The sequence below is a fragment of the Diplotaxodon limnothrissa genome, linkage group LG2, assembly GCF_057381915.1.
Source record: "Diplotaxodon limnothrissa isolate DT_005_m linkage group LG2, D_limnothrissa_male_GT1.1, whole genome shotgun sequence".
In the NCBI taxonomy this organism is placed as follows: Eukaryota; Metazoa; Chordata; class Actinopteri; order Cichliformes; family Cichlidae; genus Diplotaxodon; species Diplotaxodon limnothrissa.
This window is the reverse complement of record NC_140597.1, coordinates 23,989,611-24,009,704: the sequence shown is the minus strand read 5'-3', so window position 1 is coordinate 24,009,704 and position 20,094 is coordinate 23,989,611. Positions and strand designations below refer to the sequence as shown.

At 41.8% G+C, this 20,094-nt stretch overlaps 2 protein-coding genes across 3 annotated transcripts; both read right to left on the bottom strand.

Annotated features, from left to right (window-relative positions):
• Positions 1-1,384: 1,384 nt before the first annotated feature.
• Positions 1,385-5,973, bottom strand: pdgfrl (platelet-derived growth factor receptor-like). The gene is made up of 6 exons (XM_085368637.1): positions 5,767-5,973; positions 4,538-4,808; positions 4,307-4,458; positions 3,276-3,569; positions 2,563-2,699; positions 1,385-1,607 (listed from the first exon to the last, which is right to left on the bottom strand). Exons 1-6 carry the CDS (start codon positions 5,819-5,821, stop codon positions 1,422-1,424), a joined length of 1,095 nt encoding a protein of 364 aa, XP_085224763.1. The 5' UTR covers positions 5,822-5,973; the 3' UTR covers positions 1,385-1,421.
• A 732-nt stretch (positions 5,974-6,705) lies between these two features.
• slc7a2 (solute carrier family 7 member 2) lies at positions 6,706-17,103 on the bottom strand. 2 transcript variants are annotated; one of them, XM_085361479.1, is made up of 12 exons: positions 16,846-17,103; positions 15,337-15,714; positions 15,103-15,258; positions 14,032-14,197; positions 13,761-13,897; positions 13,458-13,680; positions 12,599-12,738; positions 10,130-10,232; positions 9,464-9,675; positions 9,191-9,357; positions 8,982-9,090; positions 6,706-8,038 (listed from the first exon to the last, which is right to left on the bottom strand). In XM_085361479.1, exons 2-12 carry the CDS (start codon positions 15,704-15,706, stop codon positions 7,857-7,859), a joined length of 1,965 nt encoding a protein of 654 aa, XP_085217605.1. In that variant the 5' UTR covers positions 15,707-15,714; positions 16,846-17,103; the 3' UTR covers positions 6,706-7,856. The 2 variants fall into 2 exon arrangements, with proteins under 2 accessions (XP_085217605.1, XP_085217597.1); XM_085361471.1 differs by lacking the exon at positions 12,599-12,738 and adding an exon at positions 12,207-12,343.
• Between the last annotated feature and the right edge of the window lie 2,991 nt (positions 17,104-20,094).

Genomic DNA, 20,094 nt, shown 5'->3' with positions numbered 1-20,094 from the left:
ATGCCGATTTTTTTTTTTTTTCTTTTTTTTTTTAAATTAGTATTTTCTTTCTATAAAACTAATAAGTATGTTCAGAATTTCCTTGGTTATGTTATTTTTTTAAGGCTTTTTTTTGTTTTTTTTTTGGTTTTTTTTTTGGTAATAGTTGGGTTCTGGATCATTTGTGGCCTTGTACGGTTTTGTTTCAATGTTTATTTGACCGAGGGACCAGTCAAAGTCTCTTTGCATGTGTAGCCCGTACCGAAGCCTCCTAACACAGCTTTAAAGTCAGCGTCTGTGCAAAGAGCTGACCAGAAGCAGCTTTGCTCATCTGTGTCAGACTGTATCTTGGAAATGTCTGAGTATTTTTGTTTTGAATTTATATAATAGATGTGCTGATCCTGTTTGAAATAATCTATTAATAAAGTCTTGTATTAAACTGAAGCTGTGAAATGGATTGTCAGTCAAAACTGGTAAAAGTGGTACCCACATTTTATGATGAAGCTCTACTCGTGAGCTTTTCTAAGGAGATATTGAAGTTTAAATGCCAAATTTCCCTCACTCTAGTTGACTGAAATGCTATGCAGTGTATATACTGGGTCCAACCTGTTAATGCTTTTATAAACCACAAGCATTCATTCATAATCCTAATCCAAAGTATATTTCAAAATCCTAACCACCAGTAACTTTTCAGCAAAGTGGAAATATCAGCAAGTGTTGCACTGGATCAAAATAAGCTGCAGGCCTCAGATCACATTCCACATACGGAGCACATTAAGACGCCCGCCTGGCACACAGCTCCTCTTCAGACAGAGCGGGACTCTGACTCCTGCCACTCTCCTTTCTGTTTTTTCTTACATCTTCATTACTCTGTTTAAATGAAGCCTAACTCTGATTAGTCAGGGATGATTGATTTGGTGTCCAACACAGCCCTCTGCCAGAAGTGACAGCAGCCATGTGGTGTCGTCATGACAGCCCCAAATGATTAGGACTCCTCCCCCCAGAGCTTGTGCTATTACCTTCATTTATGTTATTCTACAGTTAAGAAAATTGTGTTTTCCAGTTTTGTTGACTTCTGGGATCACATGATGCATGTTATGAAACAACTTTTCTTTTATCTGATGTTCCTGAGATCTTGAGTAGTTTGGAGTGTGCTGATTGGCTCTTTACTGTTCTTTGGACTTCAGGTATTTGCATGCTTAGACTCCCTGTTGTGCTGCAAAATGAAACCTCTAAATATTTGTTTTAATAGATGTATGTGAAGGACTGTCGTCCATAGCTTGCTTTTAATGACATGAACTTTTCAACTTGGCAAAAATGTATTTTTATTTATATACATGCTGATTTCATGTATTTCATAGATTTAAAAAAAAAAAAAGACACACAAATGTGTCAAAAACTCTTGAATATCAGATGGAGCCAGCAGGTCAGGTTGTTTGGGGCTATTTGGAGATGGTGGTCCCCACGATTGTCTCGCCATGCTGGCTCTTGGCTTTACACATGTATTCTCCAAAGTCAATGGTTTCCATGTCCTCTACCGTCAGGATGCTCTGGGTGACGCGCGTGGTGTAGCCCATACCTCTGTTAACCAGCCTCCAGGAAGTCTGGATGTGAACGGGTCGGGAGCCCTACACAACATGAACACATGATTTCCTCCCACTGTGACAGTTATCAGCAACAATAAAGAGCATAATTGTAACAAACTCATTTCACTTTTATCAAAAGAAAATAGAAAAAAAAAATTTTAAAGGTGGCAACAGAATCTTTTACTCCTAACCTTCAGCTTTTAAGTAGAACATCACGTATACCACAATTGGGTTTTGTTTTTGTTTTTTAGGGCATCTGCGAAATACTCAAATGCAGTGAGTCACTTTTATGACAACAAGGCTAATGAATCATAAAAACACGCAACTAAATAATACCTTCTCTTTTAAAACCATTATTAAACTATCCATCCATTCGCTTCCGCTTATCCTTTTCAGGGTCGCAGGGGCGCTGGAGCCTATCCCAGCTGTCATAGGGCGAGAGGTGGGGTACACCCTGGACAGGTCGCCAGTCTGTCGCAGGGCCAACACACAGGGACAGACAACCATTCACATTCACTCGCACATTCACACCTAGTGGCAATTTGGATTATCCAATGAACCTACCCCCACAAGCTGCATGTCTTTGGACTGTGGGAGGAAGCCGGAGTACCTGGAGGGAACCCACGCAAACACGGGGAGAACATGCAAACTCCACACAGAAAGACCCCGGCCTGATGGTGGAATTGAACTCAGGACCTTCTTGCTGTGCAGCAACAGTGCTAACCACCATGCTGCATTATTAAAATAAAATAAAAAAACCTAAATATATGAAGTCTAAATTTCAACCTCAGCTCTGTACTGTAGACTCCTTTGTTGTTTTTCTTAATAGTAAAGAGTTGGACAGAATTATTATTATAAAAAGTACATTTTAAGGGCCTTTTAAAAACATGTTGATTCATGCTTAAAAGCTAACGTTACCCATTTAAGGACTACGATGATCTTTTTCATTTTTAATACCTGTAATCGGGTCTGACTTTTAGTCCAGGATTTCTCTTACCTGACCAGGATAAGTCCAAGTGAAGCTCACGTCCACATCTGGCTCTCCCAGCACTGTGCAGGTTACATTGACGTTGTCGCCTCCTCTCACAGAGTCTGGAGAGGTTTCAAGGCTCACAAACGGTGGCCCACTGGGAACTGTCATCGAGAGAAAGATAAGTTCCATCTCCTTAAAGTATTAAAGTCATTTAAAAAAAAAAAAAAAAAAATTATATATATATATATATATATATATATATATATATATATATATATATATTTGATGGTATTCAAACCGTTGAACCATACTTGAATCTGGATTTTTCTCCACCTGCCAGTCGACCGTGCCACAGCAGCTTAACTGTATCTAAACCGCACAATAGTTCCATTGCATAAATCTGTCCCCCTTTTGCAAAATCCAGACTGTTTCCACTTTAGTTGGCAGGCGTCCACATTAACCAAGCACAGCAGTGAGGATTAAAGAGGCTCTTGACATTTTTGAAATACAACCCTTTCCTGGAAGCCGATTTAAAAAGTAGACGTCGTAGAAGTAACCAGCGCTTGATTCATAACATTGCAAAAAGTTGATTGTCACCACTTAGAGTCAGTAAGATAAATGGTTATGCGTAGCAGTTAGTTTCACAGAACAATAGTTAGTGTTTCTACATGCAGCATGTTTATATCTTCTATTACTGTATTTATTCATGAGGTGTCATGTGATTGATTTGTGCTCACCCTCCACATAAAGCAGCTGGTACTTTGTGGAGATCTGAGGGGTGTCCATGGTCTCAGCCTTGCAGTAGAAGACTCCCTGGTGCTCTGGCCTCGGGTTTTGCAGGATGAAGCCCTTGGTGGGATCATATGCCATCTGGGTCATATTTGCTGTGATTTCCACCGGGGGGACCTCTCTGTGCAGGGATGTCTTGGCCTGTGGCTCGGTCACACGGCAGGGAACCACGGCAGGCTGGTCTGGGCGTAGATACACAATCTCAAAGTGCATGGTGGATGGAACGAAGAGGTTGTCTTTGTCTGTTTGGAGAAAAAGTTATTGATATTTTTGTTAAGAACTTGCCCATCCCAGCTACCATAGGGCGAGAGGCTAGCTATACTCTGGTCAGATCGCCAATCTGATGCAGAGCTAACACAGAGATACAGATGTTGTTACATTAACACCTATGGCCAATTTATTGGACAGTCTCGGTCGTTGTGTCCTTGAGTTTGAATGAGTAACTCATCAAAGTCAATCGAGTTTTTTGAGTCACTTGAGTCACTGAGTCAGTTGACCAGAGAGTGCAAAAAAATGTACAGTTTCACTCAAACTTAATTTGTTTCTCTTTTCATGTAAATCCTACTGCTAAGATGAGTGATTGAAAATGCTCCAGTAGTAATGCTCCTTAACATTGGTTGCCAACCAAGAAGAAGAAGAAGCTGTGAGCCAGGAGGGAGGGGGTGAGTAAGTGAGTGATTCGTTTACGCTACGATTCAGCACAGGAAGGGAGGGGGTGGATTCCCTTACGCTACGATTCTTCGTAGCTTACCAAAGTTGTACTAAAACATTTTTTGACAAAGTTTTTGAGCACCGTGTACCACATAAAGTGTGCCTTATAGTGCGGAAAATACCACAAGTTAAAAAGCAGTCAAGATCCAAAGAAAAACTTTGAGAAGAGCTTCAGAAAGCCTGGAAAATTATTGCTCAAGACCACTTTAAAAGGTTAGAAGAAAGTCTGGCTCCTTGGAAGCAAAATATAAAGAATTTTTAAAATTACCTTTGAAATAGATGTATGAGACGTAGGCGCGATCGTGGTCCTTCTCACACTCTGTGCCATCACATACTATCACCCAGCAGCTGTAAGCCCCCGTGTCGGCAGCAGAGGGCGACGTCAGGATCAGCTGACTGTACTTGTCGCTTTGCTTGATGCTGCAGGCGAGAACCAAAATATAAGATGCTCGGATTTAATGATTCACTGCATGAAGTAGTTCGTGTTTCCTTCCAGCACCTGAGGCGTGAGTTATTGAAAGTATCCAGGTAAGTCGGGTAAGACCATCCGATTTTGCTGCCTTTGCAGCGCAGCTCCATGTTTTTCCCAGGAGTCAAAATGGTGCTCTGGCCCAGGCGGAGGAAGCGGCCTTTATCCAACACCTGCGTCAGGAGTGAATGGCTTCTGCCTCGTCCGTCTTTCAGCGTAGGCCACACCTTTACCCGTTTCCCACCTGGCCGGATGCGGTTCTCTCCGATGTCTTTTCTTCGCTTGACCTGCTGGCAGGCACCTGCAAACACAGAGCCATAGAGGGCAGAGGGGAGAAACTAATAATAAATAGATCAATAGATAGATATGATAGATGTAACTTATATATCTATAACTTCCAAGTCTGATAAAGAAGCCAACAGGGAAAGTGCAAAAAAAAACTGCAGTTCCTACGATGGCCACTTGGGGGTGGCTCAAGTTAGTCCCCAAAGACTTTCATTTTAAAATGACCAAAAAATTAACTCATTTATACCATGATATAAATAAAAAAATAAAAACCCTAAAATGATCTAAAATGATTGTTAGGGTTACAATGACAATGTCACAATAACACTGCAGCTCTGTCCATTTAGGTTAGCTGCTCTTTCTCCAGCTGCGGTAACATTAAAACAGGATGTGTAAAAAGTCCAAGTTACTGGCACAGTATGACCATAGCTGTTCCTCTCCTTTTGCTCTCTTGTTCTCTGTGAAACACACAAACCGTTAAATACAAGAAAAATCAGCCTGAAGTGTAGACTTTCAGAATTTGTTGTTTTATTCCTCAGAGCTGCATTAATGGAAACTCAGAGAGAGGTCAGTAGTACAGGCCAGATAATTAAAAACGCCTGCTGCATACCTTAGATCCAGCTGGTTTGAGTCGCTCTGCAGGAGCACTTTGGGAAAAACTTTCAAAAACTCAAATCCTTTGCATGCTTTTACACTTTGCATACATAAAATGCAAAGATTTATTTAAAGTCAGTGGCTGCAGACCTCAGAGGGAGTGTAAACAGAATTTAAACTTTGCAGTTTGTGAGTGAGATCTACTGCATGATTGCACCTCCCATTCTACGCCCACCACATAGGCCGATGCTCCCAGCCATCCTCAGATTGTCTCATTCTCCCTCTTCTGCATTGTTACAGCCAAAGCTGTCGTGATTACGTTAACAGCCATCTTTCTTCACTAACAAATTGTCATGACAGATGTGGAAATGGAGACTTACCATTTTGGAGCTCTACCACGAGCAGAGTCAAGCAAAGCACAGCCCAGAGGTTCATGGTCAGAGGGACGAGGAATCTGCAAGTTCTGGAGAGAGATCGGGGGGTTTTATGAAGGGGTGAGGCGGGTAAAGAAAGTCAGGCTTGGAGCTTGGCTGGAAATTTGCAGGCTCCAGTTGCCCTATTTAGATTTCCAGCTCCATCCTCCTCACAGACTGAACGGAAGAGGGAAAATAACTTCAGAGCTCCTCTGTTTACTCCCATTTCTCTGATCTGAAGAGCAGAAACTTGTAGTTGGAAGCCCTCTGCTGGCCCTCAGTGTGAACTGGCCTTCTTTTAGACAAGAAAATTCAAGGCACATGCCCATACGTATATCGAAGGAAAGTGAAATATTAATAATGCCTCATTATGAATAGCTAGATATATGTACCAGCATGTAACCTGAAAAAATGTGAGCAGTTCATTGGGAATCCAGAGAGAGCTGGAGGGTCTTTTTTGACTTAGTTTTCTAATTATACCTTTTTATTTTTGTGTCATAGAACAAGGACTTTAGACTTTTAGTGGGAACTTCATTGATGTCATTGTCAATGTTTTCATGAGACTGAAGCGCATCTGCAGCCGTCACAATGCTTCTTTCTCTGATTCTTGTGTTTTTGCAGAGACAAATCCTGAAGAGGATTACTTTCTTTGAAATGAGCTTAAAAAGCATAGATTACAACAACAAATGTAAGTATTTCTCTTTGCATAGAGTTTAGATGTGAAAGTGAGCTAACTTTTAATAATGAGTTTTCGTTCTTGAACAATTTTTGAGCAGCACCCCCAAGTGGAGAGTGTGTGTTTATGGACACTCCTGTTTTTGAGAAGTTTCTGAGGAAAAAATACAAACTAAAAAGTTCCTGTGGAAATTACAAGCGATAAGACACATCTGACACTGTATTACCGGAAAATACATTTTATTTTATTGTATTTGTGCTTATTGCAGTCATCTGCACGTCAGTGTAGAGCTTCTTTGTAGTAGAACACCTTACTAACACCTGCTGAATTTGTTTCACAGTTTTTAGACCACGGAGCACATCGATGAACCACAGCTTCAATGCTCTATGGAAAAATAAACTCCAAGGAAAACACCAGCAGTCCTTAAAAGCCAAGAGGAATGAATACAACCACACAAAATCTCTTGAAACCAGTTACAAACCGTTTAAAAAATACATATATACATGAGGAATGAGGAGCTTACTTTATATACAGGAATACTTTGTTAGGCAGCGATGACAGAGGACATTTTCATGAAGCTTATATTAACAACATGTCTACATCAAAATATCGCAAAATATCAGACAAACAGGAAAATATATGTGATAGAGTGAGAGCTCTGCATCAAATAACTATCTTTTTATTTATGTAGTAACAAGGTCAACAAACTCCAGGGGGAACCTGTTAAATAAGACCACAGCAACAGTTACAGAGATCTCACTACTTATAACAGAGGTTTCTATGGGTTGTTACATAATACTACACATGGCTGAAAACTACCACCAACAATTGGCGTGCTTTCAGGTGAGTCACGTCAGGACATGTTATGTGTCTACAAAACTATTTCACACATTGTACATTTCTCTGAAAGTCTTATGATTATGATTTATACACAGCTAGTAGAATTATATATGTAATGATCATCCGAAAGGGCTAACAACCAAATGCTGCACTAAGCTACTGGTGTATCAAACTCTACATTGAACTTTACATTGATACCTTACCTGTACAAACCTGTCAGTGTATGGAAAAGCTTCTCTGCAGCCTTGCACTGACTGTTTCAACGCTAAAATAAATGAAAATCACTCTCCAGTGTGTTACCTGTCCGTTCTCCCTCCATGCTTGTCCACAAATGTGACTCATGGGATGTGGTCCCATCCCAGTCATAGAGCGATTCCTCATCATGTGCCACTGATACGTAATACTGATGCTGCCTTTGCAGACTGAATGTGCTTATGAAGCACACACGGTGAAGCTGTATATACAGGCACATCCAGGAATAGCTGCTGTGTGCTTTTATGCATCTGTTCCCTCACACAGTCTGTGAAGGAGCCGGCAGCCTTTAACACTGGCTGGTCTTTTCTGAGCAGATGAAAGACTCCTGTTCCTTTCCTTCTGCATCCACATTGTCACGCTTCTCCTGGTTGCTCCTGGTGTTTTCCTGTGCCGTGCCACTTTGAAGCTGGAGCTGGCGCTGACGCTCTACACTGTGCCACACGCCATACCCAAAGTAGATCAGGAAGCCTGAGAAAAGTGGTGATGAGACAGGGGGAGATGTGGAAAAGAGCTTACAGGGAACCGCTTGACTCTGTTCAAAGGTAACCAAAGTAATCTACCAGCATATCTAAAGCTCTATTATATCTTCATTGCTTACTCACTTTACCGTTACAGATTAATTTCCAAAGGGAAACCTTAAAAGCTTCAAAAAATAAACTAAAATTGAACTGCAGCCCCTCAAATTGCCATTTGAGGGTGTTTTCAAGAGTTATTTCCTGCATATCCTCTCATGGTAAAATGTACAAATCCACAGCAGAAGTAAACAACTTTACATGCTGATGTTTAAAAACACAAAGAAAAGGTTATTGATTGTTAGCTTAGACAATAATCAAGGTTATTTAGCGTTGGTTTCTGAAATCTCATTTTGAAACTTTGATCAAATAAACAGATATGACAAGGAGGGATGAGTATGACTGCGAAACCATTTGCTCATTGGTCAACAACATGTGATTGACAAGTAATTAGCCAACAGGTAACTCTCCTTTTAACATAATATGACTGAAATTTGCAAAGCAGATTAAATATTTATTTCACTTGAGCCACGATCAGGGTGATTGTGGCTGAAGAGTTGGCCGGTTCGAGTCCCGGCTCGGACAGTCTCGGTTGTTGTGTCCTTGGGCAAGACACTTCACCTACCGCCCACTGGTGTTGGCCAGAGGGGCCGATGGTGCGATATGGCAGCCTCGCTTCTGTCAGTCTGCTACAACTGTAGCTGCCTCCACCAGTGTGTGAATGTCAGAGTGAATGAATAGTGGTATTTTAAAGCGCTTTGAGGGCCCCGAAAAGCACTATATAAATGCAATCCATTATTATTATTATTATTATTATCATTATTATCATTATTATTATTAATATGACCCAAATATACTTCCTTAAAAATTTGTATTGGCTCATGGCTAAAGGCACTCACCAGCAGCCATCCACACAGAGAAACGTATCCAGGTGTCTCCACTCAGCTGAACCATCAGGTAAATGTTGACAAATATGCTTAAGATTGGCAGAAAAGGCAGAAGAGGTACCTAGAAAGGAAAAATCAGACCAAAATAATCAGTTTTAGATGCTGTTATCTCATAACAAAAGACCTAGTGTTAAAACCAGAGTTACAGAGCCGGTGCGTACCATGAAGGAGACCTTCTTCTTAGTCTGAGGCTGCCTGATGACCATAAAGATGCAGCTGCTGAAGACGAGCAGACACACGGACAGCGAGGCCAGGATCCACACTTCCAAACCCAAAACGGAGTTGATGTGGTATGTGGTGAGATAGCTGATCACACACACCACCAACACTGTGGATTGACGACACACAATTAATTGTGACACAGAAACCTTACAAACAGACTGAAGTCAATCAGGAGAAAAAATCCTCACTGAGAACGTAAACTGTGAACTTACCTAGAACGCCAGTGGACATGTTGACAACACTGGACGAACGCTCAGAAGGTGTCTCGGGAGGGTGTAGAATAGTCTGCAGTGTGGAGCTGCCTCCCTTTAGCATGTTGAGGTGGGACTCTGACTCTGTCAAGTCTGACTCGCCCTCTTCAGACGCGAGGCAATCCCTCTCACCTTTACTTGCCTGCCGCTCCAGAGCTCCATCTGGCTGATACCTGGAAGAAAGAGAAATGTTGGTTTTTACGGAGGTTTAAACTCCAGATTGCTCTGCTGTAAGGCGGTGTTATGTTCTGATGCAGTCTCAGTGTTCTGCACATCTATCAACTACTGTATGTCTTTCACAAAAGCGCTAGACTTTTTTAATTTAAATGATTCAGTTTGACTGAACAAGCAAAGTGTGTCCGTGTTTACTGATATTTGTGGTGCAGGCAACAGAGGTGTGCAGCAAGTTCAGTTTAGCAAGTAAACATCTTTATTTACTCAAGCAGCCACTGAGCAGTGTACAGTCAGACCATTCACAGCCCTTACATCACCAGTGTGATGCAATAACAAGCAAGGCAATCATTCCTGTGGGTATCTGGAAAAGCTATTAGAGATGCCCCTGCAGGATATTACACAAAGATGATTCTGCTCCAGTTAAACTTTTGAGTTATTTAAAAATGTACCAACCTGAGAAGCAGTACACACACAGCAACCAGCGAATAGGCCAGCAGAGTTCCAATGGACATCATGTCCACCAGGGCTTTGAGGTCAAACAGGAAAGCCATGATGGCTAAAGTAAGCAATAAAAGAAGAAGGAAAGAAATGAACACAAACACTTTCACCCTTAACACTTAATTTCAACAGGTAGGATCATTACTGATTCCCTTCACAGTCACAGAACACGATCCTTTACACACACATACAGTAACATGGAAAAGACATTTCCTTCTAATTGAACGTGACAGTCACCAGATGCAAATCAAATTTCATGCAGATGTGTTTTCACTAGAGCACAACAGCTGTATTCATCTCCATATTGAGTCATTTGATGTGAGATATACTGTGGTGTTGCTTGTCTTGTATCTCAGCACCAGACTTCAGTATGGAAGTTTTCTCAGCAGCATGGTTCAGACACAGAGCAGTGGTATGTCCGCTGCTTCTCACAACATTATATTAAAGCAAAAATATCAAAGAAAGCTCCCCTGCTTGGTACCGTCAGGTGCTCAGTACATAGCCTGTGGTGGTGGTGCAGGTGTGCTGGGTCTCTCCCAGGGTTCACATCTGCCAGCCACTTCACAAAACTGCAAGTCTAAGCTGGATGAGTGCGATCCACAGCAGGAGAGCTTTAAAATACTGCGAGAGCCAGTGTTAATTCTGTCTCACAGTCATTTTCATCATAGGTTTTGCCTACGATCCTTTGTTTTCTAACAACAACAAGACGCTAAATAAATAAAAACGAATACACGAGGACAAAAACTATGATGAAATGTATCAACGCTTTTGTCAAGAAATAATCTAATTTGAGTCAACTGAATCAACTTTAAATTCAGCTGTTTAGTTTAGACATTTATCCAACTAAGACTACATTTAAATAATTTGGATGACTTAATTATGACTAAAACTGAATTATGTTTTAGTCAAGAGACAACGATTAAACTGAATCTGAATCCAAAATTAACACTGGTATGTGCACCACATTGACACACAAAGGCCAGACTACTTGAAACGAATACATCCTATTTTATTGAAACTTTTTTCAAATACTTAGATTATAAAAGAAATACTTTTTTACTTTTTTCAGAAGGAATGCACAGTGATGCTCCACTATCAGTAAAGTAGATAAGCGCGTGTGTGTGTGTGTGTGTGTGTGTGTGTGTGTGTGTGTGTGTGTGTGTGTGTGTGTGTGTGTGTGTGTGAGTCCTATGCCTAGGTTTACGCGGCTGTGTTGAAAACTTCACCTCAGCTCTTCTCTGCTCTGCTAAAAGTCTGATGCCAGGAGCAGCTGCTGTGCTTTGGGCTAATATTAGCGTACATGACAACTTGACTGATTCTGTTTAGCATGTCCACCAAAATAGTTTAGCACACTGAACACTTGTCTTTGCTGTTTGTGCCCAAACACAAAGTACAGCTGAAGCTAATGCAGCACCTCCAGAGCTGAATAAGCCAGCTGCAGTTGCCCAAATGGCCACTTGAAGCTGCTTCCAGTTTACTTCCATGTCCAAATGGATAACCAGCATGAGGAAACGTGTACAGCCTGGAGCAAAGAAATTACTTTATTCCTGCTACCTTCCCTCTGCACTAACTGGAACTCTCCATCATGGTTGTGGTGTTGTTCCCTTTTGGAGCATTTTAATTGAATTATTTAATAAATACCATCAACTGCCAGTGCTTGTGTTATTTACTTAGCAGATATCTGTGTCTCTGTGTATCTTCCTAACCATGCCTGTTTAAAACTCTTCCATTATTATTATTATTATTATTATTATTATTGCCAGCACTTGTATTTAGTTACTTTCTAGCTTCTTTTTCAAAAAGTAGCCAGCTGGATTTGTGGACATGTGGTGAACATTTTTAAAATCAGACAATATCCTTGGAGATGGAAACTCTCTGAACTGGGTTGTTGGTTTTGTCACATGCTTGTGGAAACACCATCACCCAGTTTATCATGCAGTCACCGTCACCAAACGATTATCTGTAGAGAGATTGTTTTAAAAGAAAAAGAAAAACACCACGATACAACCCCATGATAGATCTGGCAGCTTACCCGCAGTGGTACCTGCCGCCATGGTGGCAGCCACAGGTGACTGGCGCTTACTCACTTTGGACATAAATTTGAATAGAATACCATCTCGTGCCATGGCAAAGAGAATGCGTGGTAGAGGGAACATGGAGCCCAATAGGCTAGGGAGAAGAGGGTTGATGGTTAAGTTGAGGGCTTTCTGGGAAAGAAAACATGACACCTGCACAACTGTGAAAGAACAACAGGTGTATACAGACGTATGACAAGGTCCTTACACGCTAGATAATTAATATCAGAAAGCGTAAGGCCCAATTTGATTCAGAACCAACATTGACTGCGCTGTGTCTTTCACAGTTGATCGGTGAGGAGAAAGATTAGCTTAGAGTGATCCCACTTGGATTCTCCCTGGCTCTCACCTGCAACTACACCGGAGCTCATAGTGGCAATAAGTGGGGTCTTCGTCTTAGGATTGATTCGGGCTAAGGCTTTGAAAAGCACCCCATCCTCTGCCATAGCATAGATTACACGAGGCATAGGGAAAATGGAGCCCAGCAGACTGCATGAGATAGCAGAGACATGCAAGACCAACACATTAGTCAAAAGCCCCAAACCAGGACAGTAAATCACACACACATAGGGCTGAAACACACACTGAACGTCTTTCTTTCCTGAAGGTAATATCATCATTTTTTCAAGTTTAGCAGCGGTGTGCAATCCCATTATGTTTTAAAAGGGATTGCACTTTTCTTGCATAAGGATAAAAATGCCAGTCAGTACAATAACAGCATATATAAATTACAGGCACTGGCAAAAATACAAAATGTAATTGCTTTGAGTCCAATCAGATAATCTTCACCTGAATGTGACCATGAGATGGATTGACAAGGTTTCTTGATAGTAAACTGATTTATAGACCATCCGGGAAGAAAGACAGAATAGAAACTGCACCATTAGATAGTTTGGAGACACTCTCCAACTTTCTCATTAAATGAAGAGGCTTTAAATGTCAGAATGACATCACAGAGTCATGCAGGTGTCTCAAAACAGACACAATTACATATTGCACCCGCCACACCCCAGATTAGAAGGAAGAATCAATCCATTAACAAGACACACCTGGAGATATGTGGTCAAAACTTTCAACCAAATCTCAGCCCCATTTATCCATCCACAGCGATCACAAATGTAGCATTACATCTAAAGGTTTTCTGTAGCAACACGTGTTCGTTTTCTAATGCATGCAGCTTGATTTGTTAAAACAAATCCAGCGGTTACCTTGTGGATAGGGCGCATAGTGAACCCACAGCCACCACATACTTCGCAGGGCCCCAACCCACATATTCAAATGCCATAGGCAGGGGACTTTTTTCGTCCAGTAGGTAGTAGGGCATCATCAGCGTGAGGGCAGCTGACACGCCAAAGTATGCCAAGAAGCACACGGTCAGTGACACCACGATGCCAGTGGGAATGGCCCTCTGAGGGTTTTTGACCTCCTCACCTATCAGACACAGACGCATGAAAACATAAAGCTCTGCTTTCGTAAAACTCACATTAAAACTCAACCCGACCGTGACTCACCTGTTGTTGCAATGCAGTCAAAGCCAACAAAAGCATAAAAGCAGGTGGCAGCTCCTGCTAAGGTCCCACTGAAACCATAGGGCATGAATCCTCCAACGCCATAATCGCTGCTCACATTGGCTGTCACGGACAGGTTCCTGTAACATGTACACTCGTGACTGGAAGCAATGCTGCTTACAAATGCTCTGCACGTTGTTTCATATTAACTGATGTATTAAAGGGTAGGCGTCTTTGCCCCGTCTAGGATTGCCTTTGCAAATAAATCAATTACCTTGTAGCTATGGTGACATTTATAAGGGAGTCTTCGGTTATCTTCCAGTTGTATGCGTCTCCTTTGACAAAGCCAGAGATGATAACGAACAAGAGCACGAGCACATTGATCGATGTGAAGACTTTATTGACCCAGGCTGACTCCTTCACTCCAAAGGACAGAAGTCCTGAATGTGTAGATAGAAAACAGAGCTCAGATGTTTGCTGTAGAATATTTAAAATGCCTGCACAACTCTATCTCTGTCTCTCAATCTAACCCTGCAAGGATCCAAGTCTAGCTGTCACTGATTGCAAATTGTCACAATTGAGCCAACTGATTATAAAAAAAGTTACCTGCTTTGTTTAGCATGCTATATTAGCATCCTGGGTAAAAGGTTATGTCTGTACTGGTTTCTGTCGTGAAGGAGGATTATCAAACTTATCACAGCTTTTCCTCAGGACTACATGGATATCTGTACAAATCCTCAAATGAAACTAACAGCAGTGCGTGCAACAAATGCAGAGAATGAAGGCAGAAAATTATTTGCTGTGTTTTAGGACACGACCCGACTCAGATTTTGTTATGGATTATCTTATATTTGCATAGCTAGTGTATCTGCCATCCTCACAAAAACAACCAAACACTGGTGGACTGTTACTGAGTCCCACTGACTTAATGTAATCATCGTATTGGCAGGCCGAGAGCAAAAACCATGATTAAATTGTTTGAGGGTTAAAGGGTTGAACGTAACAAAAACTAGTGCAACTGTGCAAAATTCTCCAAATTACTGTATGTGAGCAAGACACAACTTATGCTTAGACTTAAGTGATCAAAATCTGTAGGAGCTGCAAAAATAGGGTGCATGTGTGCACCTAACAGACTCACACAGCCCTCTGGGATCCCTCGCCCTCTTTAACACGAGAGTCCCCTGCTTTCCTGTTTTAGATTATGTTATATTATGTCAGCCGTGGCTCATAAGCTTGTTTTTGCTCAAGATGCAGCCAATTCTAAATTTCATTTATTCGCTGCAGCCTGTGTGTCAACGGTTTGACATGAATCTTGTGATTTTCAGCTTTTGTTTTGCTGCCTTACCAGAGAGCAGCAGAATCAGGCAGACCGCAAAGAAGTCAGGGTACTGGGCCAAACCGGGAGAATTCATGCTGAAGTGGGTTTTACAGAATATCTCTATGTGTCCTCCTATCATTTCATCGAATGTGCCGCTCCATGCTCTGGCAACTGAGGAGGTGCCTGTGAGGAAACAAAGAAAATTGGGGAGCCGGTGTCTTCTTTACATAAAAACAAATTTGAGCATTGCCCCTAACTCACCGATCACATAAGAAAGGATTAGATTCCAACCAGTGATGAAGGCCCAAATCTCGCCTACAGTGACATAGCTGTAAAGGTAAGCGGAGCCGGTCTTAGGGACTCGGGCGCCAAACTCGGCATAGCACAGGCCGGCCATGACAGAGGCCATGGCGGCGATTAGGAAGGAGATGACGATGCTGGGACCGGAGTCTCCCTTGGCCACCTCTCCAGCCAGTACGTACACACCAGCCCCCAGAGTGCTGCCCACTCCCAGAGCAATAAGGTCAAGGGTTCCCAAGCAGCGGCAGAGCTTGGAGTCTTCCAGGCTGTTTAGGTCGACCACTTTCCTTCGCACCAAGGAGCGGCTGAATGACAGAACCTGCTTCAGCATGTTGACACCTGAAATCAGAGAGCAAAGAAAAATGTTAAATAAACTAGTCTGCTCACATGTTGTGGGGCATGAGTTGATGATTTAATAGTTTTAATATTAATACTTGAGGCCAACCTGTCAAAATCACAGTGCAACCAAGAGAAAGAAAATCACGTCTTAAAAATTCCCTACAGGGCTCCAGAACTGCGAAACCAAAAGGGCCGTGTGCAAGTGCAGTCTGAGTTAGCTGCACCTGCTCTGCAGTTTGAACTTACAGCTTGTTCTCTGCTGACAAATCACAGGTTGCACAACCTGTGAGATTAACCAAAAGGTGGGGGGACGAAAGAAACGTTAACCCTGCCATGAATTCTAGGAATGCTGCCAAATGCTGTTGCTGGCAAAAGGTCCATACAGTAAAGACTCCTATCAGAATGCATTGTTCAGGATTATCGTGCAGCTCTAACTACTCAAAGAGCTGCATTCATGAAAGACATTCCTGCAGCCTTCTGTACTAATTGCATATAAAGGACATTAAAAGACTGTACAGCCTCCTTTGTGTTCATTCAAATGTCTCTTGTTCCATTTATGAGATCGATGGGGAAGCTGTCTAAAAATATTTGCATGAATACAATATGTTAAATAGGCATGAATACTCCCGCTCCATCATGAATTCCTGCTCATTCTCTTTGGCGTTAGAACTCGTTCTTCAAACTTAAACTTTGATCATCGTGACCATAAAATAGCAATGACAACCGTCCAAATCTACATTGATGTCTTTTGCAATGCAGATTTGTATTTGTTTCTATTTAATATCAGGAGATATTAATTTTCAATGTGATGGCTCATTAATATTACAATGAGGGCTGCATCACAGAATCTCCATAAATACAGTGGATGGAAAGTGAAGATAGCAGAGAGCAAAATAAGATTTTGGCAAGTAAAAGTCCAGCTTTGCTTAAAGTATAGTGAAGTAGAAGTTGTAGTTTGCTGGGAAAGACGTCGTGTGTGTTTTTAGATTGTGCCATGACTGCATGCAACATGTGGTACGGATCTTAAAGTGAGGCTCACCAGAGTCCTCACAGCGAAACTGTTAGTTTGCAAAAACAAAAAACGTTCAAAGGTTTGAACACGTTTCTACTTCATTAGACATGCGGACCTACCTTAGAACAGATGAGTAGGAAACTGAGGGGTTCACGCTGAGACACAGAACCAAAATTAGCTGCTAGAAGTCTCAGTTATTTTCTTCTGCCTTGCTTCTGCCGAGAACCTTGAGAGATCAGCTGCACAGTGAAGCTCAGGTAAAAGTGAGACTACACCTACAGATCTGCGCTGGAGCCTCAAATCTCTCCAGTGTGCTGAGCGCTCATTCACTGTGCTGTCACATAAACTATACAGAGCAGCAGTTTTCACTCCTCCCCTCAGTGGCTCAGTGTTTCTTCATAGGATTTGCCCCTGCCTTACCCCTAAACTGACGTCCCTAGAGGAGGGACGCAAGAGGAGGAGGGGACCCAAGGGAATTAAAGTGGGGTTGGGGAATGGGTGGAAGAGAGGGGGGCACTTCCATGCTTTTGGTTTGTGGGAGTAAGATTCTGTGGAGGAACTGCACAATAAGCTCCCTTCACAAGATAACACAGAAAAAAATGAGGTTTTACAGTAATGGGGAAAGGATTTTTTATATTTTTGTCATTTCTAATACATACTCAGGCTAAAAATTCCCAGCTGTCCACACGCTTACTGACCACTGGGCAACATGATTGGGCAACTTTCTCTGATAAACACAAGTACTGTTTACCCAGTGCAGCCCACAGAAGCGCTGCTAAAAGCCCTGATTGGTCAATGAAGGGTGTAGAAGTAGTGCAAATCCTCCTAATGGAAGACAGATATTGCTCAATGTACCCTGAGCCATGACCCATGACTACAAAATCAATAACAGCTCGCCATGGTACGCCTCCAGAAACGCCTGGCATCTCCACAGGAGCTTCACTTATGAGCTCCAGCTCCTGGAGGGAAAAACAAAGTCCCATTTTTCCATCAAACACGACCTGCAAATTACAACTAAAGGTCGAGTTTGCAGCGGAGACTGTGTTTTATTTTTTCTGCCAGGACCAGCTCAAACCAGCTTAAAACCTCAGTGGGAAGGTGGCAGCTGGGCCCTAGAAACACGTCCAACCCACAGACCAGAGATTCGACAGCATGACAACAACAAACTCTCTCTCAGTTTGGCCATCCAGCCAAGCAGCCCAATATCATGGGCGATTGCCCACCGAGCCTGGCTGCAGGAGCGGATTAGCTGACCGGCATGCTGATGGGAAAGCAAAGTTTTCCTTAGTAGTGCGCTAACAGGAGACACAGCATTTAATGCTCATGCTCTTCACATTCATATGGACTGAAATGAGGGTTAAAGCAATTTTTCTTTTTTTCTTTTTTAAACTGTGTTGTTTGGTGCTTTTAGGAATGGACGAGCTTTCCTCACATACCGTTTACACTGTAACCATGGAAAGGATGGAAAGGACCCACCGAGCTCGCTGTATTTCATTGTTGACATGTGCTAATTGTGTGAAGCCAATTGGATGCCCTGATGGCTGAGTGAACCAGCTCCAAAAACGTGAATATGGTCAACAGATTGAGTGGTGTTTGTCTTGCAGATAGCAGGACTCGTTAACACGGTCCAGTTAACACTACTGTCACCAGGAAATGTTAGAGTGAACAATTATTGATAAGCCAGGCTGCAATGACAGAGATGCCCAGATTTAAACATAAATGTCTGGGACAGGAGGACACTTTTATGTGAAAATGCCAAAGTTACAGGGTTGGAGGATACCACTGATAACTTCAAGTAATGAAAAACAAGACATCATTTTTTATGTCAAATAAGAAAACAGCAAAATGAGCAAAGAAAAGTTCAGGGTGGCAAACCAGTGTGTTAAAATGCTGCTGCTGCTGTAGATCAGATATACTGAGCTGAACCAGCATCATCGTGTAGCTCACTGTAAAGTCAAAGGAGAAACTCAGGTTAGGCATTTGCTTAGAAGGTCAGAGTGGTTTAGATGCCGAATTTCATGGAATGGCGTAAAGCCTCTTTATATTGCTTTTCAAGAACAGTCTGGGGGCTCGAGCCCGAAGACATTACCTGTTCTTAGTTTGACATAATGCTGTTTTTATGAGCTACAAAGACCACTGCTGAAGGAAAAGTCACTCGGAGCTCTACTGAAAGTGATTTCCTGTCTGTATCTGGGTCACTGTGCAGTGTAGACGGTTGTTTTAATGGGTCACACTCCTGCAGAAAATGTCAAAAATCACAAACGTCCACGCATTAAGTGTTGAATGTGGGTCATAATACAAGGACTCAAGCCATCAGATATTTCTTGCAGCATATTTGGAAATCGCAGCAGATTCTTTTAAGCGTGATCAGCACTTTTCAAGTATCATGTTTGAGACCCTCGAGTGAAAATGACTTCCAAAAAAGTGTACCCACAAAGCTGGATGGTCTTCATAGGGAATTTCGCAACATTAAATACATATTGGGTGTTTGGCAATTACTACCACTGGACACACATCGATAATAAAACACATAACTTGTTGGATTCTTTTCTGGCTCGTCTCTGCTGAAGTGTGACATTAGAAATGAACTTTTTTCTTTATACTAATTTCACAATAAAGTTTTGTTTTGTTTTGTTTTCAGGGAGAATTTCTCATGCATGAATGCATCAGGAGCCACTAAGTCACAAATCCCTCCTGGTTAATTTTACTGCTTTTATTCTATTTTCTTTTCTGGTTATTGCCCGGCAACAGATGGGCGCTGCTTCTCACTGGTGTACGCTGGGCTGCAGATGATAAAAATACAGAAATGCTTGAGTTTTGGTTTGAGTTGCCAAAACTATAAAGATGTCTGCAGAGCTTGATAAAGTGAAATGGGAGTGGAGGCTCATATAGCGTCCAGTTTCAAATCATGTGGGGCCCATCTGAATTTGTACTCATAATAGCTTTAACATTAACTAGCAATCTGTGCATATTCAACATATCCTGTCTTCTAATCATCCTTATTTTGGACAAATTACATCAGCTTTTGTTTTGATTTCAGGCCGGTGTCAAGAAAATTACAGTGATGTTTGAACAAAGAGAGAGGACAGAATTTAGTGCACAATATTTCCAAATCAAGTATCTATTGTCTCTGTGTAGTAATTAAAACATCTTCATAATGTAGAACAAAGGTAAAAAAGAAACTTGCATATCAGAGCTATTGATAACTAGTCATAATGATTAGAGTATCTAATAAACCTACAAATATCAAAGCCCCAGGATGTAACTGTGCCTAATTAGACATGTTCTCCTCAGTTCCTCTCTGCCCTGGTCCTTTTTGTTATCGCAATACTTTGACATTTATTTTTCCAACCTCGTGCAAAGATTTC